This window comes from Micropterus dolomieu, linkage group LG22 (genome assembly GCF_021292245.1).
Source record: "Micropterus dolomieu isolate WLL.071019.BEF.003 ecotype Adirondacks linkage group LG22, ASM2129224v1, whole genome shotgun sequence".
Taxonomy (NCBI): Eukaryota; Metazoa; Chordata; class Actinopteri; order Centrarchiformes; family Centrarchidae; genus Micropterus; species Micropterus dolomieu.
The window spans coordinates 35,621,201-35,648,432 of record NC_060171.1 but is presented as its reverse complement, the minus strand read 5'-3'; the positions used below and the strand labels follow the sequence as shown (position 1 = coordinate 35,648,432).

The 27,232-nt window shown below is 45.9% G+C and overlaps 1 protein-coding gene across 1 annotated transcript in view; it reads left to right on the top strand.

Annotated features, from left to right (window-relative positions):
- The window catches only part of LOC123962260, a 173,409-nt gene that overhangs the window by 35,581 nt on the left and 110,596 nt on the right, over positions 1-27,232 (top strand). Inside the window, exons 3-7 of the mRNA XM_046038287.1 lie at positions 13,909-14,071; positions 15,937-16,034; positions 17,685-17,762; positions 18,123-18,339; positions 18,897-19,089. Coding sequence (XP_045894243.1) covers positions 13,909-14,071; positions 15,937-16,034; positions 17,685-17,762; positions 18,123-18,339; positions 18,897-19,089 — 749 coding nt within the window. The remainder of the gene's footprint in view (positions 1-13,908; positions 14,072-15,936; positions 16,035-17,684; positions 17,763-18,122; positions 18,340-18,896; positions 19,090-27,232) is intronic.

Genomic DNA, 27,232 nt, shown 5'->3' with positions numbered 1-27,232 from the left:
CCTTCCATCTAAGCCTATTGCACTACTGTACATTCGTACCGGACATTCTGTATATACTGTAAATCTACTACTGTACATACTGTATAGTTATTCATACCGTACTGCCATAGTCATAACCTGTTCATTGCCTGTACCTATCTGTATCAATACACATTCATGTAGACATATATTTATATATCATTCATACCTTGCACTTTGTATAATAATATATCATATTCTATTTAATTACTGCTTAAGCTCTGGTTAGATGCAATCTGCATTTCGTTGCTTTGTACCAGTGACATGTACGACAATAACGTTGAATCTAATCTAATGTCGTTAGTGGAGTGGAAGAGGACTGCAGTTGCAACCTGTGAAGCTCTGGTGAACTCCATGCCCAAGAGGGTTAACGCAGTGCTGGAAAATAATGGTGGCCACACAAAATATTGAGACTTTGGGCCCAATTTGGATATTTTCACTTAGGGGTGTACTCACTTTTGTTGCCAGCGGTTTAGACATTAATGCCTGTGTGATGTGTTACACAGTCAGTGCACGGCAGCCCCCCTTGTATCCCGCACGCGAGGCTGAACAAACGAGAGAGAGCAAGCCCCAGACACCAGCAGTAAGTCCCAGCCCGGCAGCAAACGCGCCGTGCAGGCCACCATGCACCTGCCGATAAAAGTCCGCCGTCCCCCCAACCACCAGAAAAGTGAAGGCCGCCAGCATCAGCCAACATCCCCCATGCACGGCATGCCCTCCGACCGCCATGCAACGCCAGCCAGACTAGCTCGCTCTGCTGCCACCACCAGTCCACCCATCCGTCAAGGCCCGAGAACTCCAATGCACAAAATAAATGCCCAGCAGCCATCCAGAGACCCTCCACAGAGAAAAAGAAATGCATCAAGATGCTTCGACAAACGCCCTATAATCCCATCGCAGCCCTCCAAACCGCAACTGGATAAACCCGCAACCGGATTGACCCGCGAGGCGCCCAGAGACCCCCCAGCCCCAGTAGCCAGGGCTCTCCACAATCCCCCAAAGCGCAAAGGACCCAATACCGAGGGAGAACAGCTGGGAGCTCCCCGGTATGGCTCTCTACAGGTCATAAGGAGGCTAGAATGGTCCTGCCCACTGGGGCCTGTCACGCTCTGCCGGTTGGCCTTCCTTTGTGTTGCACTTTTGTGTTTAGTTACTGTTATTTTGGTCTGTTGGGTTTTGGGGGTATGTGGTATGGGGCTAGTCATGTTAGCCATAAGGCAGCTATCATGTCCCTTGCCTGGAAGAGCCTGGCTGCTCAGCCAGGAGCAGCAGACTCTCTCCCTGGGTGGGTTTGTGACTTCCTCCACACCTCAGCCGATCCCCCAGCCAAGTCCACATCATTTCCTCAGTCCCTTAGCCTGGAAACGGCTAACATCCGGCCTGCTAGCCCTCAGGGGACTTGTTCTCGGCCTGCTAGTTGCAGGTCGGGAAGCATCCTCCTGTCCTGCCCGGCTACCGCTGCTAGTCCTCCGCCTGTCGCTACCTGCGCTAGCCCTGAGCCTGTCCTGCCTGTAACCTGTTCAGCTAGCGCTGCTAGCCCTCCGCCTGTCCTGCCTGTATCCTACTCGGCTAGCACGGCTAGTCCTCCGCCTAGCCTGTCCGTCCACCTGCCTGCCCTACCTACCAAGGACTCAGGGACTATGACTCTCCTGGCCTACCTGACCATGAAGGCCAGGGAGTCAGAGGCAGCACGGGCAGCTAGCCCGGAGTCGTCTTTTGAAGGGAGTCGCCTAGCCATCTTTTTGGGTTCCCGTGGTGGTCATCAGAGGCAACCAGGTCACCATCAGCGAGCAGGTCACCATCAGCGACCCGTCGGCAACCAACCTGTCCCCCGGCTTGCTAGAACGGCTAGCTGTCTGCCTGATTCCCAGCCCGCTAGCGCTGCTAGCTCCACGTCAGACCAGCCTGATCCCTGGCCCACTAGCGCTGCTAGCCGCCTGCCTGATCCCTGGCCTGCTCCTGCTCCTGCTCCCAGGTCTCACTCGGTGGTCCTACCGACACCTGTTGCTGGTCCCTCGTCGAAGGTCAGACTGACACCAGTTACAAGATCGACTCCTGGTCCCTCGTCGGTGGCCCCTCCAACTCCAGCTCCGTTGGTGGTCCAGCCGACTCCTGTTCCCTCGTCGGTGGTCCGACCAACACCAGCTTCGTTGGTGGCCCAGCCGACTCCCGTTCCTCATGCTCCGTCGGTGGTCCGACCGGCACCTGCTTCGCCGGTGGCCCAGCCGACTCCTGTTCCCTCGTCGGTGGACCGACCAACACCAGCTCCGTTGGTGGTCCAGCCGATTCCTGTTGCTAGTGCTCCGTCGGTGGACCGACCGGCACCAGCTCCGCCGGTGGTCCGATCGACTCCTGGTCCCTCGTCGGTGGCCCCTCCAACTCCAGCTCCGTTGGTGGTCCAGCCAATTCCTGTTCCTAGTGCTCCGTCGGTGGTCCGACCGGCACCTGCTTCGCCGGTGGCCCAGCTGACTCCTGTTCCCTCGTCGGTGGTCCGACCGGCACCTGCTTCGCCGGTGGCACAGCCGACTCCTGTACCCTCGTCGGTGGTCCGACCGGCACCAGCTCCGTTGGTGGCCCAGACGGTTCCAGCACCTCGTGTCCGTTCCATGGTCACCAGCCCTGCTGTCCAGTCGGTGGTCAGACCGACTCCAGCTTCTCGTGTCCGGTCCATGGTCCCCAGCCCAGCTGTCCAGTCGGTGGTCGGACCGACTCCAGCGCCTCGTGTCCGGTCCATGGTCCTCAGCCCAGCTGTCTCGCCGGTGGTCCTCAGCCCAGCTGTGCCTCCAGAGCACCCAAGCTTTGGGTGCCGAACTCCTGAGAGTTCTTGCCGTCGGCCTCCTGCTTGGCCCCCAGTGGGTTTGCTGCCTCACTGTTGGCCGACCTGCCAACCCCTTGAACTCTGTGGCCTCCTTGATCTGCCCGGCCTGTTGGGTCATCCCCCGGGGCGGCCTCCCGAACTCTGTGGCCCCCCTGTTCTGCCCGGCCTGTTGGATCGACCTCCGGTACGGCCTCCCGAACTCTGTGGCCCCCCTGTTCTGCCCGGCCTCATGGGTCGTCCCAAAGGACGCCCACCTGAACTGTTTTGCCCTCCTGGTCTGCTCGGTTGACCTCCGGGTCTGCCCCCTGAACGTTTGTTCACCTCTGGCCACCCGGGACAGCCTCCTGAACTGTGTTTTCCCCCTGATTTGCTCGGCCTGTCGGGTCGCCCTCTGGGACGGCTCCCAGAACTGTTTTGTCCCCTTGGCCTGCTTGTGCGACCTCCCGAACTCTGCCTTGCCCTCTGGCCACCCACCTGAGAGTTCCTGGTCTGGCCCTCCTCCTGTCCTCCCTCCACCCACTCTGGGCCAGCTTGTGCCTTGTTTTTGTGCTGTTTTGGGTTTTGTTGACCGTCTGGAGACGCTCGTCGGTGGGGGGGTACTGTCACGCTCTGCCGTTTGGCCATCCTTTGTGTTGCACTTTTGTGTTTAGTTGGTGTTATTTTGGTCTGTTGGGTTTTGGGGGTCTGTCTTGTCTTTCGTCTAGTGTTCGGTAACCCTTGTCATGTCTGTTACCCCAGTGATCCCTCTGCATCTCTCTCTCTCTCTCTCTCTCTCTCTCTCTCTCTCTTCCCCTACCTGTGCCTCGTTAGCCTCATGTCTTTCACCTGTGTTGCTCCCGCCCTGCTCGTTAGTCCCTGTGTATATATACCTGGTGTTTCTGTCTTGTCTCCCTGTACTTTTGGATTTTGGATTTCTGTTCTTCAGCCACTCACCTGTAAGTGTGCTCGCTTTTGGTTATATTAAAACCCTTTGTTGAACTATACCTGCTCCGCTCTGTGTCTTGCGTTTGGGTCCTCCAACCTGCTTCCACACCATGATCGTGACAGGGACAGGTTCCTGACTGGCCCCAGCATTCAGCCCCGTTCCCCACCATTGATCCATTTTGAGATATATTATAGTCTATTGGACAGGAAGTAATGAGAAAAAATTGGCAGTTCTAAACCACCACAATCTTTTGCTTTTTGCAGTTTTTAAACTGATTCGTGGGGGTTTATTATTCTACAAAGATTTAGAGATGTTTGAGTCCAGCGATTTAAACCAGACAGGAGAGGGTTGGGTGGGTAACAATAAAAACCGGTAATTGATTTTACGTAGGACCATCATTTTTATGGTGGAGTGATATAGGCAATGATCTTGTCAATCTTCAGATAAGACCCAGAAATTAGTTATCAGTAATTTATTTAAACAAAGAGCAGGTAGCGGCTGCAGGGGCTGGGGCAGGCAGAGCAAGCAGGTGAGGGAAGCCGACTAGTGATCAAGGCAGGGGAGCAGGCAAGCAGACTGGCAGGAGAGCAAGAAGCCGACTAGGGCGCTGACAGGCAGCTGGCAGGGAAGTGAGATCCAGGAAGTTTGAAAAGAAGAGTTGGTTTTCAACGGTTCCGGTTTGAGTTCCTGGGCACAGGAGACAAAGGTTAGTGAAAGGTTGGCAAACGGGCAGAGTTACAGGTACAAAATCAGATTTAAGAGAGCAGGTAGCCAAGACGTACAAAACGACTTAACGATCCGGCGAGGACAGGATGTCAGGCCGCCACTAAAATAGGACAGACAGGAACCTCCCAACAACCTGCAGATGAGGGAGAGAAAGGGAAAAGGGCCAAAACGAAAACACAGCCAAACCAAAGGGAACAAAAAAAACAAAACCAGTCTCACACACACAGAAGTCACGGATAGGTCGCAGCAGGGAGGGCCGTGACAGATGTCCATCGTACAAGGTCATCCTCTATCGATTTAAGTAAAGGCGTGTAGTTTAGCCATGTCAGTTCTGCCAGCCTGGAGGAAATGTTGACACCCAGATATTTAATATTCCCAGACTTTAGCGGTGTGGTAGATATACTCTGGAAATCACACATTACAGGTAAAACTACGGATTTACTCCAGTTAATGGAGTAGTCTGAGATGGATGAGTATTTATCTAAAAGTGTGATTGTCTCAGAAAGAGAAGTTTATGATTTTAGGAGGAAAAGTAATTCATCTGCAAAGACTTATCTTGTGGTGTACATTTTCTGTTTTAATTACTTTAATATTTTTATTTTGTCTGATACCGGCCGCTAGTGGTTCTATAAAAATAGTGAATAGCAAGGGAGAGAGTGGGCAACCCTGCCTGGTACCCCTCTGGAGACTAAAGCTTGAAGAAGTATGATAATTTGTCCTGACAGACGCTCTTGGGGAACTGTATTAAGATTTTAATCCAGTCTATGAAAGACTTTCCAAATCCAAATTTATGAAAAATAGCGGATTGAAATTTCCAATTTACCCTGTCAAATGCTTTCTCTGCATCTGAAGAAACAACTGTTTCCAGATTATGAATAGTGGCGTAGTCTATTACATTAAGTAGCCTGCGTGTATTGTTGGTGGAGTGCCTGCCCTTAATAAATCCTGTTTGGTCGGGGTGTATTATACCAGGAGTGACCTTCTCTAGCCTTCTTGCTAGGGTTTTGCAGATGATTTTAAGATCTGCGTTAATAAGTGATATTGGGCAATAACTGGACGGGAGTGTGGGGTCTTTGTCTGGTTTAAGGAACAGGCTGATATTAGCAGACTTCACTGTTGGAGGCAACATGCAAGTACCCCTAATTTGCATTCTCATCCTATAGAATGTGGGCGCAAGTATTTTCCAGAATTCCTTGTAGAATTCAGCGGGAAAACCGTCTGGCCCAGGGGCTTTATTATTCGGCATATGTAAGAGGGCTTCATGGAGTTGAGCCATTGAAACAGGTGAATCAAGAGCCCTGATCTGTTCAACATCTAACCTTGGCAAATCTATATTCTTCAGAAATGCATCAATGTTAGAGCTAAATGCATTGTTGATTTCGTCTGGGTTATGAGTCATATTCCCGGCTGAGTCCTTTAAGGAGGAAATAGTTATTTTTTCTTTATTCAATTTCAATTGGTTGGCTAAGAATCTGCTGGATTTATTGCCAAAGTTCTGCAAGCGTAGTCTTTGCAACTGAAATTGGATCTTGTATCAATAATTTCATTTAATTCAAGTTTTAATTTTCTCAGATCATTCAGCATGTGTTCCTATGGGGAGGCAGCAAGGACAGCTTCTAACGTTTTTTTTGTTTTGTTCTGGCTCTAATTCACGAGATCGCTCTTTCTTTTTTTTTGTATGATGAGTAGGAGATTATTTTACCTCTTTTGCCACCTCCCCAAAGAAGACACGGTGAAATGCCTGGCAGGTCATTAGTTTCCAAATATATTGCTCCTTTTTGAAATAACTTATAAAATCTAAGTCTTTAAGCAATGATGCATTAAGTCTCCGACTTCTAGTTGGCCTTTTTTAGTAAGAGTGAAAACCGTGTATGATCACTGATGGTGACAGGATGAATCTCAGTGTCTGAAATGTCTGTCATAAATTTTTTGATTTTTTTTTTTTAACAGATCACAAGGTTTATTTTAATTTTACATGTCATACAATGAGTCAGCTGAAGGTGGTCCTTGATGCATCTTCGTGTTGTAGTGCCCATTTGTATCCCTTTCAGGGGCAACTCCTTGTGTCGCAGTTGGCCAGCCATTGTAGTGTGGCTGCTTAGAAACCTCCAGCTCCAGCTCTGGCTGGGGCACTGAGGAGGCCAGAAAGACTGGTAACTTGGCTCCTGGGGTACATGGCTGGGGTGCTGGGGCAGCAGATGGAGCAGATAGCTCAGAGGCAGATAGCTAGGCTGCTGGGGCCGCAGCTGGAGCACATAGCTAGGCGGCTGGGACAGCGGAGAGTTAGGCAGCTGCTTGGGCGGGTATCTAGGCTGCTGGGGCACCTGAGGCTGAAACTGGTTGGGCAGGTAGTTAGGCAGCTGGAGCACCTGAGGCTGAAACTGGTTGGGCGTGTAGCTAGGCAGCTGGAGCACCTGAGGCTGAAACTGGTTGGGCAGGTAGCTAGGCAGCTGGAGCACCTGAGGCTGAAACTGGTTGGGCGGGAAGCCAGGCTGCTGGGGCTCCTCTGGCTCCTGCGGCTCAGGCTGCTTTGGCGGGTAACCGGACTGCTGGGGAAACTGAGGCTAAGTTGGCGGGTAGCCGGACTGCTGGGGCAGGTACCTAGGCTGCTGGGGCTCCTCTGGCTCCTGCGTGTCAGGCTGCTTTGGCAGGTTGCCGGACAGGGGTTGCTGGGGCTGCTGAGGCTGCTTGGGCGGGTAGCTAGGCTGCTGGGGCTGCTGAGGATGCTTGGGCGGGTAGCTATGCAGCAGGTGAATCTGTGGATGGGGCAGAGGCCGCTGGAGCACCCGCGGTTGGGATGAGGCAGGAAGCTAGGCAGCAGATAGCTATTCAGCTGGGGCCCCTGCAGTTGAGGCTCCTGGTGCCCCCGTGGTTGCGGTTGCTGGGGCTGGTTGTAAGGATGCTGGGGGAATCTGAACAAATACTGTAGGTTTGGCACAAACTGGCTTTCAGCAAGATTAAGGACACTCCATCATCTTATGTGTAACCAATACTTGTTCACAATACTTTCTCACACAATTCCTTTAGAAATGATGATAAAGAAATGTCATACTATACTCTATTAATTATCCAGTTTGAATTTAAGGCTGAATTTCCACATTTCCTAAGGAAAGATTGTTTTGGGTTCATCTAACTTTTCCTCATGTAGCCTGAGCTCCCCCAAGTGGCCGAAATAAGTATTACATACCATCGTTGGAAATGCCGTTAATGTATAAATGTCCTGACCAATAATGTGACAATTGTTTCCTGTTAGCAAATGGTTAACTTAAAACGGTACAACCGTTTGACCATTGAGGTTTGATTGTGGAAAATATTAGATTATAATACGCGCAAATAGATTTTCTTTTTTTTTTTTACATTAAAGTTTAGAAAGGCAGTCCTTTGCTCCCTCGGGAACAAAGAACTGCCCTCTGGGGAACCACGCCCCAGACAACAAAAGCGCGACACGTGATGTCGCTCTCTCGCTCTGCTCTTCCCCTCGTGCCCTGGTCTTCCGCTCTGCTCTCTGGACGCTTCGACACGCATCCGGCGTGCCTCTCCAGGCAACGCCCTAAGAGTTCGACCAGCGCAACAGGCCTTTGTTCGCTTGAAGCTACACACGCAAAGTGCCACGACATCGATCTGCCCCTCAGTTTGTTTTATTTTCTTTCTTTCTTTTGTTTTGTTAAAGTTATCAGTCCGTTAAGTTACACTGGTCTAATTCAGGAACGACCAAGTTCCCTTTTAAGCTTGTTCGCCGAGCCAACTTCACCGAGGTCAGACCAAGCCACGTGGTCTCGCCAGCGGCAACGAAGGAAACCTGAAAATAGCCGAATTGTCAGACGGAGGACGGCGTTTTCTTCAAACACGGAGAACCCCAGAGAATCCCTAGCAAAAAGCCAGGATCGGGCAGCTAGCGTGGGACCCTTGCAACAGGCCAAAGCAGGCCGTCAACAAGCCGTAAGACCTAACAAACATTCTGTGGTCAGGGATGTCCCGTAATGTTAACATTTCCTTTTAACTCATAGCTTACTTTCATTAGTTATCCTCTGCCGTATGAGTCAAATGCTTCCCACAATCGAACCTCCATTTCTCATAGTTCAGCCATTGTTTATTTTCCCTGTATTTAACCACCCGTTTATATCGCTTTAGTTAACATTAAATAAATTCACTGTAATCAAGAAACTGTGTGTGTTGCCTATTTCCAAGTCCCTGCCAAGAGAATTAACCCTTTAGATATGACACTAACTGATTGATTTAAGATAATTTAGTGATTATTAACTAACTGATCACTAGTAATAATTGTATAATTATTAAATGCTACCTAGAGGTCCGGAGACTCTAGGATTATAACAACTCCGGTGTTGCCCTTTTTAACGAGAGCTTTTATGGATTTTTTGATATTTTCTGAATATTAAAATTCATAACTGGGTATTAATTCTCATACATTTATTAAAATTCATAGCTAATTTAGCCATGCTACACCTGTGATCCACTGTCTAATGGCCCTGTGCACCATAAAGATTTGTCTCCATTGTTGAGGCTACTTGAATCTGGTTCATAGCCTGCAAGTGGCACGTTATCGCCATACTTCGTAGATCCAATCCTGTAAGCATTTGCTTGTTGTCTTCCAACTGCTAGCAAGGACAACAGCAGAAATCTTAAGAGAAATCCCATGGCTTCAGCCACAGTTGTTGGCCCTTGAAGTGACAAACTCTGTCACTTCTATCAGCACCTGCCAAACTGATTCTGTCTGAAAACAATAACTGTTGTGTTGATTTCCAAATACGGTGACTGCCTGCCGTACGGTGACTGCCTGCCGTACTGAGCCTGTCAACTTTTGTATAATATGTAATGTGCTCAAAACAAAAGAGAGAGTTACCGCCATGAGTTGTTGTTTTCATGTTTGGCTGCAGAACTCTCGCTGTGACAGCGAGAGAGGTAGTGTGTTGTCATATTGAGTCTGCCGGGAATGTGCTCCACCGTAAAGCGGAAGGTTTGCATGGCCAGATACCATCTAGTGACACGGCCATTAGTGTCACTCATTCGCTGCAACCACTGGAGGACCTTGTGGGAAGTCTGTAATGTGAACTCCCTGCCCAGCAGGTAGTATTTAAGTGAGTCAAGGGCCCACTTGATTGCCAGCGCTTCTTTCTCCAGGGTTGAGTATCGCATCTCCCTAGGGAATAGCTTGCGGCTAATGAAAGCCACTGGATGTGTGTCACCTTGTTGTCCCTGCAGAAGGACAGCTCCAAAACCCCTCTCAGAGGGATCCGTTTTGTAGAATGAAAGGTTTATCGAAGTCAGGACTATAGAGGACTGGGTCCTTACCCAGAGACTGCTGAATGTCCCGGAATGCAGCCACGGCCTCCTCCGTTCACTGGACTTGGTTGGAACACCTTGATCTGGTCTGATCTGTGAGCGGGGCAGCCCTGGCTGAAAAGTTGGGGATGAATCTGTGATAAAAACCTGCCATCCCCAGGAAGGACCTCAGCTGCTTCCTGGTTTGAGGCAGGGGCAGGAATCCAGTGCATACTGTATACCTTGTGAACTTGTGGTTTGATCACTCCATTTCCAATAATGAAACCCAGATGCTCAGTCTCAGCCTTGGCGAAGACACACTTTGCCGGGTTAATAGTCAGGCCCGCCAATTGGAGATGCTCCAGTACTTCCCTCAGGTGCTTGAGATGCTCCTCCCAAGTAGCACTGTAAATCACAATGTTATCTGATGCTGATATGCACAGGCATAGTCATCACATCCAAACAATACCTGATCCATGAGCCTTTGAAAGGTCGCAGGGGCCCCATGCAGTCCAAATGGCAACACTGTAAACTGGTACAGACCCCACGGGGTCCGAAAAGCAGTCAACTCCCTGGATTTCTCAGTCAGAGGTACTTGCCAGTAACCCCTGCACAGGTCAATGGTGGTCAGGTATCTTGCTTTCCCCAGGCGTTCAATCATGTCATCAATACGTGGCGTTGGATAGCAATCAAACTTTGACACAGAGTTCAGGAATCGGAAATTAATACAAAACCGCATTGTAGCATCCTTTTTTGGAACCAACACCACTGGATTACACCGCTCACTTTTTGAGCACTCAATGATTCTCAGCGACAGCATCAGGTCCACTTCTTTTTTCAGGGACACCAGGAGACGCTCTGGGATCCTTTAACTCATTCGTTTAACTGGAGCCTCCTCTTTTAACACGATATCATGCTCCACCATATTTGTGCGACCTGGGTACTCTTGAAATATTTGAGGATTACATAAAGCCTTCATCTGGTTTTGTTGATCAGCTGACAGATGGCCAAGGTTCTGTGGGGGCTGGTGAGGGCAGATATTGGTCATCTACCACCTCTTCCTCCTCCACAGCTCTGATCAGCGATACCTCTGCCTTCCTCTCAGGTTTTTCAGACCACTCCTCTAGGAGGTTCACATGCAGCACCCTGCTGGAACGTGGTCGGCCTGCAGTAGCAACTTGGTAGGTGGTGGGTCCAAGTTGTTTCCCTGACATTTTGCCATCAGTTTTCTGTCACTGGTAGGCAGCATGACTAGGACCTTCTGACCTGGAACAAAGTACCTCTGCTGTGCCGACTTATCATACCAGACTTTCTGGTACCGTTGGGCCTCCGCCATGTGCTGCTGGGCAAGTTCTGCCATCTTTTGTAGCCTGTCTCTCATCTGAACAACATAGGAGATGATGTTAACACCCCCATCCCTCTGCTGGTCCCCTTCCCAAGCCTCCCTGAGCAAGGTCAGTGGTCCCCTTACCTCATGACCATACAACAGTTCAAATGGGGAAAACCCAGTAGAGGCCTGGGGTACTTCCCGGTATGCAAAAAGGAGGTAGGGTAGCCATTGATCCCAATCAGAACTAGTGTCATTGACGAACTTCCGGAGCATTTGCTTGAGGGTCTGATTGAACCGCTCCGTCAGTCCGTCTGTCTGTGAGTGGTAGGGGGTTGTTCGCACACTCTTGATGCCAAGCAGTTGGTAAACCTGTTTCAGAAGTGTGGACATGAAGTTAGTGCCTTGGTCAGTTAAAATCTCCCGAGGGAAACCAACTTTAGATAAGAACTGTACCAAGGAGAATGCCACAATCTTTGCTTTGACAGATTTCAGGGGAAACACTTCTGGGTATCTGGTAGAGTAATCTGTGATCACCAACATGTAGCGGTTTCCATTTTTGCTTTTTTCCATGGGACCAACAATATCCATACCAAGACGCTCAAAGGGCGTACTAACAATGGGGAGGGGTTGGAGTGGAGCTCTACATGGTCCTTTACCTGAAGTCTTCTGGCACTGAGGGCAAGTCCTACAAAACTGGGCAACATCTGCCCGCAAACAAGGCCAGTGAAAGTACCATCTAATGCGAGCCAGGGTCTTGTACTTCCCTAGGTGGCCAGTCCAGGGAACAGAGTGGCCCAAGAGAAGTACGGTGTCTCGGGCCACCTTGGGAACTATTGGCTGCTTAGATGATCCATGTTGATGATAGAGAATACCATTCTGCAGGAAATACTCCTCCCCGGAACTGTACTCAAACTCACTCTCCGCCTCTCTCTCTTTAGCACTACACAATAAAGTCACTTGACTGGGGTCATCGTGTTGCATCTGAACAATGTCTGAAGGTATCTTGAAACCTAGTGACAAGTCTGGAGCTACTGCAACTGGGGATTTTATGACAGTGTGCTGGAACCTCTCCTGCCTCTTGCCTGAGTGTTATCCGGGGCTTCCCTGGTTGAGTGTCCAGGTCTGCATCATAAAAAGGCAGGGTAACAGAGGGGTCATCTACCACCTTGGCTTGGACTCTGGTTATAGCAACATTGCAATTTTGAGGTTGGTTTAACAAATCAAATAAGACTGGCAGGTCACTACCCAGCACTACTGGGAAAGGAAGGTTGTCAGCAACACCAATGTTCAACAGGTAGGGTTGTCCTTGCACTTCAATGTAAACATCAGCAGTGGGGTAAGGTTTCTTATCACCATGTACACAGCAGATGTGAATGTTTTCTAGGGTGCGGATAACATTAGATGGTATAAACTGCCTGTGCACCAGGGTCTGATCACTGCCAGAGTCAATTAGGGCCTTCAGAGCTTTACCATTAACCCTGACGGTAGTCATCTTCATGGATTCATTGCTATATATATTATATATTGTCATTTTGCCATGGCACAACACACATCTGAGTGAGCTTTGCAGGATTCTTTGGGCACATTGGTTTTGTGTGACCCTCTTGGCCGCACAGGTAGTAAATAGTGAAGCAGCCTCTGCAGCCGTTGAGGGATCGTGTTCCCTGATCCATACCTGCAGCTCAGGAGATAGCATCTGCAAATACTGCTCCAAGATTATAATTTCACCAACAGTGTTAACAGTTTTACCTTTTGGTTGGATCCATTTCCCATAAAGCTCCTTCAGTCTTACATACAGCTCCTTGGGACTTTCACCAGTATCAATATCTGTTGAACGGAATCTCTGTCTGTAGGTCTCTGGGTTAATGTCATATTTCTTTAGAATGGCATCTTTAACACAGTCATAATCATGAGCCTCATCTAAGTCCATATTCACATAGGCCCCTCTAGCCTTACCAGTAAGCAATGGAATAAGGCGAAAAACGCAGTCAGACTTAGGCATGCTGCTGCCATCATCTCAAAAGTGAGTTGTTGTTTCCATGTGTGACTGCTAGTGCGGCCATCACAGTTAACAATAATAAATCGATCCTCTGGATCTATAGTAGTGGTATTATGATTGAAGTGTGTTTCTCTATTTATCATAATGGTGACACCTCTTTGTTTTGAGTTATAACAGCCTGAGTACGAGTGAGGAAACTGTGGTGAGTTTAGTTTATCTGCTGTCTTGGATAAATTAGTCTCCTGAAGTGAGACAGTGTCTGCTTGTAGATTATTTAGATGGTTAAAATTTTTTAATCTCTTTTCACTTGAACCAACATTCCAAAAGGTGAGCTTAAGTGTGGTCATCATTCAACTAACGGATGCAGTGAAGGCTAGCGTGTGTGTTGTATCCTTGTGTGTTTATCTATATGTGTGTGTGTTTGGTGCGCCTGTATGTATGTGTGTGCGTGTGTGTGTCTATGTGTGCATGTTGTATGTGTCTGCGTGTATGTGCTAGCGGTATGCCCGACTGTTTGTGAATTAAACAGTATAAAAATAGCACACCGTACATAAATGTAAATATCAGAAAACTCTTTAGGACGCCTATACACCAGTGCACATAGCACCAGGGCAGTGACATAATTTTTAGAAGTTGCACCTCAAAAGTAGAGTACACATGGACAGGCATAAGTCTGGATTTACAACAGTTTTTAAAAACAGTGGCTAAGCCACCTCCACGACCAGTAGTGATGAACATGATCAGTCTGCACTCGTGAGAAGGTGTGTGTTCACATGTAAAGCTGATATCACTGCCTCTGTGTCTCCTCTCAGGGAGAGTGTCTCTTGACTGTACAGCTCGATGATGATGATGTGTGTCGTGCTGAGGGAGAACAAGAGGAGGTGGAGTTTTTTCTTTTATTATCAGGATCCACCCAAAGACATCTGACTAGCACACTGCGAGTCAGCCACGTCACACTGCAGGCTGTGTGTCCAGGTACTGCGCACACACACATACACGCACTATTTTTTGTAAAAGTATTGGGTGTCTCAACCGTTCTCCTGTTCTATAGTAACAATTAACGTATTAGGATCACTCTGAGGGAAATGGTATGAAGGATGGATGTTTGTGTGATTGGGAGAGTTGATGTGTAGGTGGGTGGAGTGATGTGCGGTATTACTGGTAGGTGTAGTCTGTTGCGGTTGTGACCACACCCAGCTGTGCATTACACAATACTACACTGTGAAGTGAACTGTACAGGGTGTGGCAGAGCATGTGGAAACTTCCAGATAGCAGTGTGAGCAGGATCATTAGCCTGGATGTTTCTGAAGGCAGTGGATTGGATGTGTTGTCAGGATGACTGTTCTTTATCTGTGCATATTGTCAGATATGTGTAACTAAAAAGCTGATCATACTATAATAAGTCACAAAGTCAAACATCTGTACAGGAGGTGTTGATTTTCATTAATGGTAGCTTAACACTGATTTAAAGAACAACAAAGTGAGATGAATGGAATTATTTAGTGAATGAGAACAGTATTTTTCTCAAAAGGAGAAACTCAGAGCAGTCACTGGTGACTGACTGCTTTTACTGAATTCAGAAAGGCAAGAGGTAAACATGGAGACTGGAGAGTTTCCATTAAGAGCAAATTGCTTATTCACTTTCTGACGGAGAGTTAGATGCTGAAAATATGAAACTATAGCCAGCAGCTGGTTAGCAGCTAACTTAGCATAAATATTGGAAGCCTGGTTTCACCTATCAGAACCTCTCAAAATCAGTGATTGACAAGTAATATCTCATTTTTTTAATCTACAACTAAACTTACAAACCACTGTTTTACAGAGGTTATATGCTTGACTTACAACTAAGAATTGTGCCTTGCCTTTACTAACCTTCATCTAAACTAGCCATCATGATTTACGTTGAACTAGTGCAGGGACTGTTTACAGGGGCCGATGTGACGCCTCCATGCGCTTTTTGTTCAAAATGTGTGTCTCACATTGGTTTCACCTACAGCAGGGTAGTCAGGACCGCCCAAACCGAGACAAGACCAAGACTTTTAGGTTCTGAGACCAAGTCGAGACAAAGACAGAGGGCAACATTTGATGGTGGTGACCCATTATTACTGCACCTCTTCAACACAGTTCTATCTATAAAAGTTGGTGTCTCCAACCACTCTGAACTGTCAGCTAACAGATGAATAGCTGTCTCTCCTCCTTCCTTCTCTTGTTTGATAAAAAACCAAATGGATTTCTCAGCCCATCTTCTGGTTAGGAGTGAGAGAGACATGGACTGTGTACTCCAAATCTAATAATGTTTTATTCTTCTGAATATTCTATTGAACGCAGTTTTTCCCCTCAGCTAACTATCTGTAAAGGTTTGTTAATCTCACTGGTTACTTGAAACTGTACTGAGGTGAGATCAGTGGTGGTCTGAAGTTCCAAGACATCTATAGCTTATATGGCCGGTGCACAGACTCATTATTTTGAAGCCCCACCTTTTTTGGTCTGTTAGCACATAATGTAGCTGTATACTGGCTGTCTGTTAGCTGTTTGTGCTGCCAGTAATGAGGAAGTCCTTTGCTCTCAAACTGGAGGCCTCTTTAGGTGGAGTGCTGTGCCTGAAGCAGCTTTAAAGCCTTTCATTTCAGCTGTCTCTGTGATACATTGCTTTTTGTGTGTGTGTTGTGTGTGTGTGTGTGTGTGTCTTCTATGACAGAATAACACACATTATGAGTGCACCTGTGTGTATTTATTTGTGTAGGTGAAATGTATATATATGAGTGCAAAAATGTGTGTGTTTGATTTATGTTGAAGGTTTTTCATATTTATGGTCAGAAATGATTTCCCTGTGTATGTAGGCCATAATGTGTGTGAGCAGGTCTCGGTGACGCTGTGTTTGGCTCGTCCTGGTGAACCAGTGGACACACACTCACAGGTGGCATTCTGCTTCGTACAGGTAACAGCACAGTTGTTTCACTGAATTAAACTGGACACTTTGAGTTTCAGGTTTGCTACGTATGCATTTTTGGGCTGAGCTGACCAGAGGAATAGATGGAAATGATTTATAACAGCAGCTGCTTAGTTATGAGCAGTACAGCCTACGTATTTTGGATCCTACCTGACGTTGTCCTTGGTGGATAAAAATAATTTCGCAGCCTGATTTAGAACATGAATTTGTTTTCATCCTGTAAAGAAATCAAGCATACTACATTTGGTGGTCAATTATTTGGTACACCTGTCCACTTGCTCTTATCTCAAATATCTAACCAGCCAGTCGTGTGGCAGCAACTCAGTGCCATAAAGCATGCAGACATGTTCAGACCAAACATCAGAATGGGGAAGAAATGTACTGTAAGTAATTTTGAGCATGGAATTAATTATGTTGGTGCTTTGACTACTCCTGGATTTTCACCACAGCAGCCTCTGGAATTTACAGTAAATGCGGAAAACAAAAACCAGACAATGAGCTGTAGCTCTGTGGGCGAAAAGACCTTGTTGCTGTGAGAGGTCAGAGGAGAATAACCAGACTGGATCAAGCTGACAGGAAGCCCGCAGCAAGTAATAACCAGGCGTTACAATACAAGGGCATCTCTGAACACGCAGCACTAGCTAACACTAGCTAAGAACAGGGAACTGAGGCTTCGTGTGGGCACAGGCTCACCAAAATGGACAGTAAATCACAGAAAAACGTTTAAGGTATAAGCAACATGTTTAAACCAAATCCGTCTGCCCTGTGTCCATGGTTCAGGCTGCTGCTGGTCATGGTATAATGGCGTGGGGAATATTTTCTTGGCACACCAGCCGAGCATGGCTTTAACTCAACAGCCTGCCTGAGTAAATTTGCTGACCATGTGCATCCCTTTATGGCCACAGTTTTCCCATCTTCTAATGGCGACTTCCTGCAAGATAATGTGCCAAGCAAAGCACGCATCAAGCTACTTCCACCAACGTAACAGTGGGTTCAGTAAACTCCAGCAGCCTGCACAGTCACCAGATCTCAGTTCAACAGACCTCCTTCAGCAGGTGGTGGAACAGGAGATTCACAGCATTAATGTACAGCCGACACATCTACAGCAGCTGTGTCATGCTGTCATGTCAGCATAGAGCCTCTAAGGAATGTTTCAAGCACCTTGTTTAATCCATGACACCAAGAGTTCTGGAGCCGGGAAGAAGAGGGGGGTCCACATAGGTGTTAAAAGGTGGACCTAATAAAGTGGCCACTGAATGTATATGCACTGTAAAAATTAAAGCATGACAGGTAAATTGATGTTACATTCAAGAAATGACAGAAATTTCAAAGATATGTTTGAGGTTATTTAGAAACAGAGTTTGGCAAGCAGAATGTGCGCACCACATATATTGGTCAGAACTTAGAAACAAATGTGTTGTGTGTTTTAAGACTTTTTTAGTGAAATTTGCTGTTTCTGTCAACCTTTTCTAAGGCGATACATCACAATGATGGAAATGTGACTATTTTCTAAATGACCTGTGCTGCAAGTTCTGGCAAAACAACAAAGATGGACATTAAATATTTTCCTCTTTAAAAGGTCAAGTTTTTCGGAAGAATATTGGCAATGTTCATATCAATGGTGTGTGTTGTGTGTAGGACTTGGCTCTCGACATGGCCCATTTACTGCTTGACAACACAGCTCCGCAGGAAGCATTACTATTGACTGATAAGCAGGTAAGTAGTAGTTTGTTGCTGTTTTTTTTTATTCCCACAAACACACACCATTAGAGTAGGAGAGACCTTGAGGGCTCTAAAAATGTTGCATATATTTGGAAAAGGAGTCACTTTCATTCAACATAAAATGTTTTTTAGGTGCATTTAGACATTAGAATGTTTTTCATACTGCTTCAATTGTCTTAGATATTTGTTTTGATATTGATTTGAATAAAATCAAAGTCTGTCTAGAAGTAAGAAATGTCAGATAACTGAAACAAACAGCATTCAAAGAAATGTTTTTAGAAGCGGAGAGAGGACATAGAGGAATAAACAATGACACGTGTAATTTTTCACCTGTATATTTTTTGTGTGTGTCAGATTCCATTGAAAGAGTGTGAGAGGTTGGATCACTGCCTTGCCTTGGCCCTGAAACACCTCACCCTGCCCCGCCAGACGACAGTTGTGGACAGGCAGATGAGTAACCAGCCAGTGTCTGTCACAGCGACAGACATAAATGCACACACGAACAGACACAACACAAGGACACACAAGGAAACATGGATGGACGGCGCCACGCTGCTGGACAGCTGCTCTGGTGAGATAGAATGGTACCAGGCAAGTTTGTAAAGGTTTGAACCAGCCGGACCAACGGTGTTACCTACTCCATCTGTGGCCTCCACTCTCTGTACGCTCTCTGACACCTACCAAGCCCAGATAAATTGTAAAATAGTCACATTTATTAAAATCCAGTGGAAAATAGCAACAGCACATTCAAACATTCATGTGCAAACATGTTTTTAATTAGCAAGCTTTTAGTCAGAGACCTCCTTCAAGGTAAGCATTTAATATGATAAGAATAAGAAAACTGTTTCAAAGTGGATGTAGTGTGTGTCCCAGGTAATTCATCATTAGCATAATGTAAATTAAATCAAGCCATATTTAGAGAAGGCTGGTGGAAAAAAACAAATATTTTAACGTGCTGGGCTTAAAACAAATATTGTTGATCATAGAATTTAATTTTAAATTTGACTGACACTGTATCCATGTCTTCTTTCTGACATTTCTCTCTCCACCAGGAGGTGTCTACCTAGCTCTGTTCTATTTTATCATCAGTCCGTCTCCTCACCTTTTATCTTTTTGCTTCTTGTCCAGCTGTTTCCCAGTGCCAGCAGCTCTCCAACCTGCTGCACTTGGCAGCCAGTTATGGTCTGGGGACCGTGGCATCGTTCCTCCTGCAGCAGCCGGGAGGCAGGGAGGCGCTAAGGAGGCCCAACACTCAGGGACTAACACCAGCATGTCTGGCAGAGAGCAGAGGACATCAGCAGCTGAAGGAGTTCTTCTCACAGTAAGTAGCTGAAATTACAGTTGACTCACTGTGAGCTGTTGAAGCACAGTATCTGTTTTTTTCTTGTTGTTTTATTGTTTTGTTTGCCTTTAGGTAGTAGAATATTATGTTTATTAGACTGTAGGATTCTGTTAGTTTGAATGTAAATTCAAACTAATCCATCTAGTCCATCACTATTATACGCACACAGCTTCACTAAGATGGTGTTCAAAAAAGACAAAATCTAAAAACATTGAGACAAAGAATCTGAGAAATGGAGCTCTGCACGGACCTCAAATCTAAGCCCTAGCCCGGCCTTGGCTCGAGACGATCAGGTCCGATCCCGGCCCATGTCCCACAGCTAATCAGAATTCTCGGCACAAGCCTTGCCTGAGCCCATGTGTTTTTCCTCCTCCACATAACACAGCCTGTTGCAGCCATTTCAGTTCAGTTTTGTTTTTATGGCAAAGTGGTAAATTTCTTTTCATTTCTTTATAAATTTAATTTAGAAAAATGTTTGGAGCATTCTTTTGTTTGCTAAATGAGTGAGTTGACAATCAATTTAGCCTCTCAAATCAACACTTGACTTGCCTACTAATCCATAGATATAAAACACTTTAAGCATATCACCATGTTAGTTTAAATGTTTATTATCTCAAACCACAGTAAAATGGCATTTTTGACAAGCTCAGCTGCTTTCATACAAAGATCCCAGAATAAACGCAGAAAAAATATCCGCCCATATGCCGCATTCGCTCATTCATACTGAACAAAACTGTTGTGGCAAAATCATTAATCCCTGTGTGCTTTCACATAACCATCCAGCTTTCTGGAACCAGTGGCGTGATAGAAAAACACTGTCACGTCAGTGCGCTGGCATGCTGGCTGTGGCTCTTCACACAGACATCATTCCGGCTCTGTTACTACCAACGTTCCCGTCTCAGAAGCGGATAAAATCTGACCCCCCCTTCCTAGCTCTGTACCTTTCACAAAGCGCAGTGAGCCGGCATATTGGTGTAATACTCCCAGAAAATTACGCAGTGTGAAAGCTGTGTGTGCGTGCACAAACAGACTGTGTCACATGTGTCAGTGTGATAGGTTATAAATCTTCTTTTTACCATCTCCAGCTTTTCATAGTTTCTTGTAATTGATGGATGTCCAAAACATAAAAAGGAGAAGCCAAATACAGGCCCAATGCCTGTGTGTGAACTATGATGTGAAAATTGGCCCGAAGCCCGGCTTGGTTCATTAGTGTTCCTGGCTGTTGTAACGGATGTCGTCATGGTCATTAGAGCCACCCGAGGCCAAGACTGAACGACGATCGTTGGTATCTTCACCTGAGGCCAATAGGTTACGTTTGTTGAGTTTCCTGGGAAGTGATGAAAGGACAGCATTGTATGTGGGGGATAAGTGGTGGCGTAGACCCCCTCCCCTGTTCAATGACGGCTTCTCGACCCTGGTGTAGATGCTTCCTTGACACCTCTTTTAAACCATCTATCTTCTCTGTCTAAAATGTGCACCTGGTGGTCCTCAAACGAGTGTCCTCTGTCCTTCAGATGTAAGTAGACTGCAGAGTCTTGACCTGAGGAGTTGGCCCTTCTGTGTTGAGCCATGCATTTGTGTAGTGGTTGTTTAGTCTCCCTAATATACAGGTCTGTGCATTAAGAGAATCAGAATCAGCTTTAATGCCAGGTATGTGTACACATACGAGGAATTTGACTCTGGATTGTACAATGCTCACAATGTGCTTACTTACAATAACACAACAATACAATAATAAAATCAAACACAGGCTACAGTATAGGGAACACATATGTACACCCTATAAACAAAAACAGACAGACAGATTGAGATAATAGTGCAATGAGCAGAGTGCAAAGGATGCAGGAGAAAATTATTATTACCATTAATGTTATTATTGTTGGAGGTGGATGTGATATGCAGGTGCACATACACATACAAGCATACATGTACACAGTGTGATAAGTGCAAATGCTGGAATAAATAAGTATTATGTGCTGTGTTATGTACATGAGGTAGGTGGATTTGGTATACAGGGGGGCTCCTCCTGAAGTCCACGGTCATCTCCACAGTTTTGAGCGTGTTAAGCTCCAGGTTGTTTTGACCACACCAGAGAGCCAGCTGATCAATCTCCCATCTGTTGGCCGACTCGTCACCGTCCCAGATGAGGCCGATGACCGTTGTGTCGTCAACGAACTTCAGGAGTTTGACGGATGGGTCTCCTGAGGTGCAGTCGTTGGTGTAGAGGGAGAAGAGCAGTGGGGAGAGCACACACCCCTGGGGGGCGCCAGGGCTGATAGTCCAGGTGCTGGATGTGATGTTCCCCAGCCTCACCTGCTGACTCCTGTCAGTCAGGAAGTCTGTGATCCACTGACAGGTGGAGGCTGGCACAGTGAGCTGGGTGAGTTCGGTGCTGAGGAGGTCCGGGATGATGGTGTTGAACGCCAAGCTGAAGTCCACGAACAGGATCCTTGCATATGTCCCTGGAGAGTCGAGGTGTTGCAGGATGAAATGCAGTCCCAAATTGACTGCATCATCCACTGACTTGTTAGCCCTGTAGGCAAATAGCAGTGGGTCCAGCAAGGGGCCTGTAATGTCCTTCAGTCTTTCAAAGGACTTCATGACTACAGATGTCAGGCCTGTATTCATTTTCTCCAGAGATGGAGGGTTTTTTGGGGACCGGGATGATTGTGGAGCATTTGAAGCAGGAGGGAACTTCACACAGCTCCAGTGATCTGTTGAAGATCTATGTGAAGATAGGGGCCAGCTGGTCTGCACAGATTTCCAGGCAGGATGGAGACTAGGGCTGTCCCCGACTAAGGATTTACATAGTCGAATCAGAATCGTCAAGTCCTGCCTATAGTCAATTGATAGTCGAATCATGTGTGTGGTTTTGTGCACGCCGATTGGGGGGGGGACACACACATGGTGGCTTCACTTTAATCTTGAGAAGCTGCAGAGCTGCAGTCTCTTTTCATTCAACTTACACTGTATATTTCCAGCTAAACTGAGGCTTTGTGAAGACCCCTTTTTTTCCTCTCTCTCTCTCTCTCTCGCCTGTCATTCACCGGTCTTGTGCAGACTTTTACGTGCATTACTGCTGCTGACACCTGCATGCACATTGCGGTTCCCCGCGGGTCTATTTCAAGTAGCCGGCTGTTTAAAAACGATATAATATTTTTTATGTGGTTCATCAACAGTGATAAATTTTCCAAAAGTCCTGCGAGGTGCGAACAACTTGGCACAACACCAGTGAAGCTGGGGCTCTTCAGCAAGTGTTCCTCACTGCCACTGCACACATACACGCTACGCCTACACATGCACACTGACGACCCAGGGTTAGGGTTACAATTTTGGATTTTTTTAAGCATTCAAAAACATTTATTGTATATTATTATTTATTTAGTTTTACTGTTTTTACATGTTTATTTACAGCATTAAACGTTGAAATGTATATTTTAATAGGCTGTATATTAACTTATTGGGAGAAAACCCATATCGCCAAAATGGCATGATCCTTGTTTCACTCCGATGCTTCGACTGTGAGATTGACAGTCGAATCAGGCTCCGCCCATCGAAGCATCGAATGTTCGACTATTCGGGGTCAGCCCTAATGGAGACACACCGTCTGGGCCAGCAGCCTTCCTGATCTTCTGCCTCTGGAAGAGCTGGCTCACATCCTCTTCACAAAATGAGTGCAGGTGAGGGGTCAGAGAGGGGGGGGTGAGAGCATGGCAGTGGGGGAAGGTGTCTGTTTGAAGATGGTGTCTTATGTGCATGTGTTCTCGCACAGACGCGGTGGATATTTTACGCACGAACCAGGTAAAGCAACAGTGAACACACAGAGATGTTGGTTTCAGTTGTTTGATAGGCTGCGTCATTATTAAGCCGACGTGCAGCTCACCTGCTGCTGTGATAACGGATCGCGGGTGGAAATATACAGAAAAAAGACGAGTTCTTAGTCTAGGGGAGAGAGACAGAGAGAAGTGGGGCAAGCCAGGGTGTTTACCTGAGGTGTAGGTGTGTGTGTGAGTGTATCAGAGTGTGGGGAGAAGAGGATTCTGAGTCCGGTGCAAAGCATACTTTGGCTTTAAAACTTCATAAAACAAGACCCAAACAAAGACACGCTGAACGCAAATAGGTTAGTAACCTGTGGTGAGAAAACATGTTTAGCTCAGCTTTTGCCATCTAACGTTAGCTTGCTTCTTGCTTCAGCTATGACTTACGGGAGATTAACTCCGACTGTTGTTCGTTATGAAAAGACTGGTTTGAGAGCCTGGTGGATTGTTGATTTATAGTAGTTTAAGCTGTCAGTGATTACATTGCACATTATGGTTGTGCTCTGTAAGTTAAAAACAGGTTACAGTTTATTGTTGTAACTTTACAGTTTTATTTAGTTAAGATTACAGTGGGTTTGAGAGTCTGGGGGGTGCGTTGACTTACAGTATTTAATAAGCTGTCAATAATTGCATTGCACATTACATGGTTGTGCTCTGTAAATGAAAAGCAGGTTACAGTTACAGAATTCCTTATAGCCATGCAGTTTTATTAGCAACCTGGATTGAACGCAGCAGGTGATACAACATTCGTAATAACCACGAGAGACTTGAGACTTGACTTGGACTCTTGTTCAGAGACTTGAGACTTGACTTGGACTCCTTGAGACTTGACTTGGACTCTAGCTCAAAGACTTGTGAGCTGCCAGAAAGTAAGTATGCTTTGGGGCGGGACTACCATGTGATTGACATGTCGCTACCATGGCGACCTGTCAATCAGGATAGAGGCGACTTGTATCCGCTGCTCTGTGTAAAGTTTTTTTATTAAATGGCTGTCAGCAGGAGAGAGAGCATGTCATATTTGAGTGACTCTGAGTGAACAAAGAAGTCACATCATAGAACACCATAGTTTGTTCTGGGTCCTTTGATCTATTGACTAGACAGAGGACAACTATACAAAATAGAATGTTAGTTACGTACCGTAACTCCAGATTCTGTGAGTATGGGCGCAGCCCTCTAAGCTGTGGGCCCCCCACATGTTCCTTTAACTTAGCTGAAGAAGTTAAGTTAAATCTTTTAGTTTTTTGCTGTTCCACCTTGTTATGTCTGTTTGTTAACGTGTTGCTGTAAAAATAAAAACCTTTCTGTTATATGAAATACATACAAAAATAAATGATGTGAGTGAAAAATGTACAGGGTACCCCAAACTTACATAACGTCCAACCTCCTACCATATACCTTTCTTTCTATAATTTGTGTAAGTGTGCTCATACACAAGGCAGTGACAGAGTCACAAGGTGAGAGAGAGTGGACTCTTCTGGCTGGCTTCTTTTATTACTGGCTTGGCATGGTGATTAGCCAGCTTCAGAACTGTTTAACCAATGAGCTGTGAGGCCAGACTGCATAGCCAATTACACTGTTAGCACCTGGAGAGGACACAGGAGAAAAAGACTGGGGAGGTGGAGAGACAGATAGCAGGAAGAGATAAACAAGACCTGCTTGGCAAATATCAACTACCTCTATACCACTAACACCTTTACTGTTTTTTCCTTGTGGATATTGTGTTGGGTTGCTGTCCCCTGCCCCCAACCCCCAGTTCAGAATCTGCCAACAGTATGGTTAGGACCAGATTACCTAACTCTGGTTTGATTAAACTAAAACTAGCATTTTAACAGGACTGTGTAAAATAGCACCATGTATAATGATGGTGGTTCTGTTGAGGTTTGTGATTGGCTCTTCATTTAGTTTGTATCATGCATTGCACAGGAAACACGCATGTACGAGCGCACAAGTGGAAAGTTTCACATCCTTCTGTTTGTTTTGCATTATTTTCACTGATCTGTGACAGATCTCTACCTCCACAATGTAGTGTGATGGATATCCATATATCAACTTTACAGTAAGGTTAGGGTTAGGGTTGCCTCCAACCTTAGTGATCACCTTAAAGTGCTTTTTCATCCTTAAGTTAGTTCACTTTTCTTTTAGCTTTGTACATATTCTTAATGGTATTTACTGATCTTTTCTGATCATTTTATTTATCACCTCAGGGTTTTACATAACCTTTTAGCGACATTAGCTAACATTAGTCACCTAGTGTACCAACGTTGATGCTGAGTTTCACAGCTTAGCTAGCTAATATTAGGTCACTATGGCTCTTTTTTACACTTTGTGCTTGGAAGAGCTGCCAAATGATGTATACCATCTTGCGAAAGTGATCAGTTCTTCCAAACACAGAGTGTAAAAAAGAGCCATATGACCTAACGTTAGCTAAGCTGTGAAAATCAGGCTAATGTTGGAACTACACTGAGTGACTTGCTAACATCACTAATGGGTAGCTAAGAAACTTGAGATCTTTATCAAAAACAATACATACCAAAAGGAATGATAAATACTACTAACAATATGTACAGACCTAACAATAACGTCACTGTAGAGTTGACAGGAAGTAAACAGATGTGCTGGTCGTCAATCGGATATACTACGTCACACTACAATGTGCAAGTAGAGAGTTGGTGGTGATAAGGCACTAACACAAGTAGTAATGTTCCTACAAAGACAGTGAAGGTGGTTAACAAGCAATATGGATGTCAACAATGCAAGATTTAAAATATTGTTTTTGGTGACCACGCTGACATTTCCTCTGCCACTATCAGCCAAATGCCATCTGTTCACAATAAATGGAACACCATAAAATTGGCAGATTACCATGAAATTATGGAGTCATACTCCCCATAGAATTAACTCTTTTCAGTTTGGACACTATACACAAGCTTTCCCCCAGCTCCACCATCCGGACAAAATATTTACTGTGTCTACAAGATAATTCACAGCTGTAGTCCCTCTCACCAGTGTTCCTCACCAAACCCAAACCTTTACCTGTACAACATGGATTTATATGTGTGTGTGTTGAGGAGTTCATGTGACAACAGATATGAGTCACCTCCTCATAGAGAGAAGGATTTATAGCCTCTCACTGTTCCTCCTGCTCTCCCCTCCTTTCTCCTTGTTTCCCTTTTTTGTCTCATACTGATGACTTCACTGTGGCTGAGTCAGTCAGTCCCCTTGCTGGGGAAAAAAAGGACAAAGAAATAGGGGTCGAGGAGTGTAAGGACAGATGAGTAGAGCTGGGAGAGTCAAAGCCCTGAACCAAGAGAACAAAGCTGTTCTGCACAGCTGCTAGTTACTGATAGAGACTTACCCTTTCACTGTCAAACAAGGAAAGCTTGTTACTCATTCATAGCATTCCTGTGAATATGATTTCATTGTTCCTGTATTTTGGAGGGGGTTCCACAGCCAGAAACACCTGCAGAAAGTGATAGGAGCAAGAAGAGAGACGAGAAAGCACAAAGTTAGTAACATGCATTAATGGGAAAAGAATGCATATAGATGGAGAGGGAGAGGAACTCATTGCATCATGGGAAGTCCCCCAGCAGTCTAGGCCTATAGCAACATAACTAAGGGATGGTTCTGGACTTGCATGAGCTAACTATAAGCTTGATCAAAGAGGAAAGTCTTAAGCCTACTCTTAATTTTGGAGATGGTGTCTGCCTCCTGAACCCAAACTGGAACCTGGTTCGATATGAGAGGAGCTTGATAGCTGAACGCTCTGGCTCCTAGTCTACTTTTGGAGACTCTAGGAACTACAAGTAACCCTGCATTCTGGGAGCGCAGTGCTCTGGTGGGGTAGTAAAGTACTATGACCTCTTTAAGATAAGATGGTGCCTGACCATTAAGAGCTTTGTAGGTAAGAAGAATGATTTTAAATTCTATTCTGGATTTTACTGGAAGCCAATGCAGAGAAGCTAAGACAGGAGAAATATGATCTCTTTTCCTGGTTCCTGTCAGAACACATGCTGCAGCATTCTGGATCAGCTGAAGAGTCTTAATGGACTTTTTCGAGCAGCCTGATAATAAGGAATTGCAGTAATCCAGCCTAGAAGTAACAAATGCATGGACTAGTTTTTCTGCATCATTTTTAGACCGGATGTTCCTGATTTTCGCAATATTACGTAGGTGAAAAAAGGCGATCCTTGAAATTTGCTTAATGTGAGACTTAAACGACATGTCCTGATCAAAGATAACTCCAAGATTCCTCACAGTGGTGCTGGAGGCCAGGGCGATGCCATCCAGGGAAACTATATCTTTAG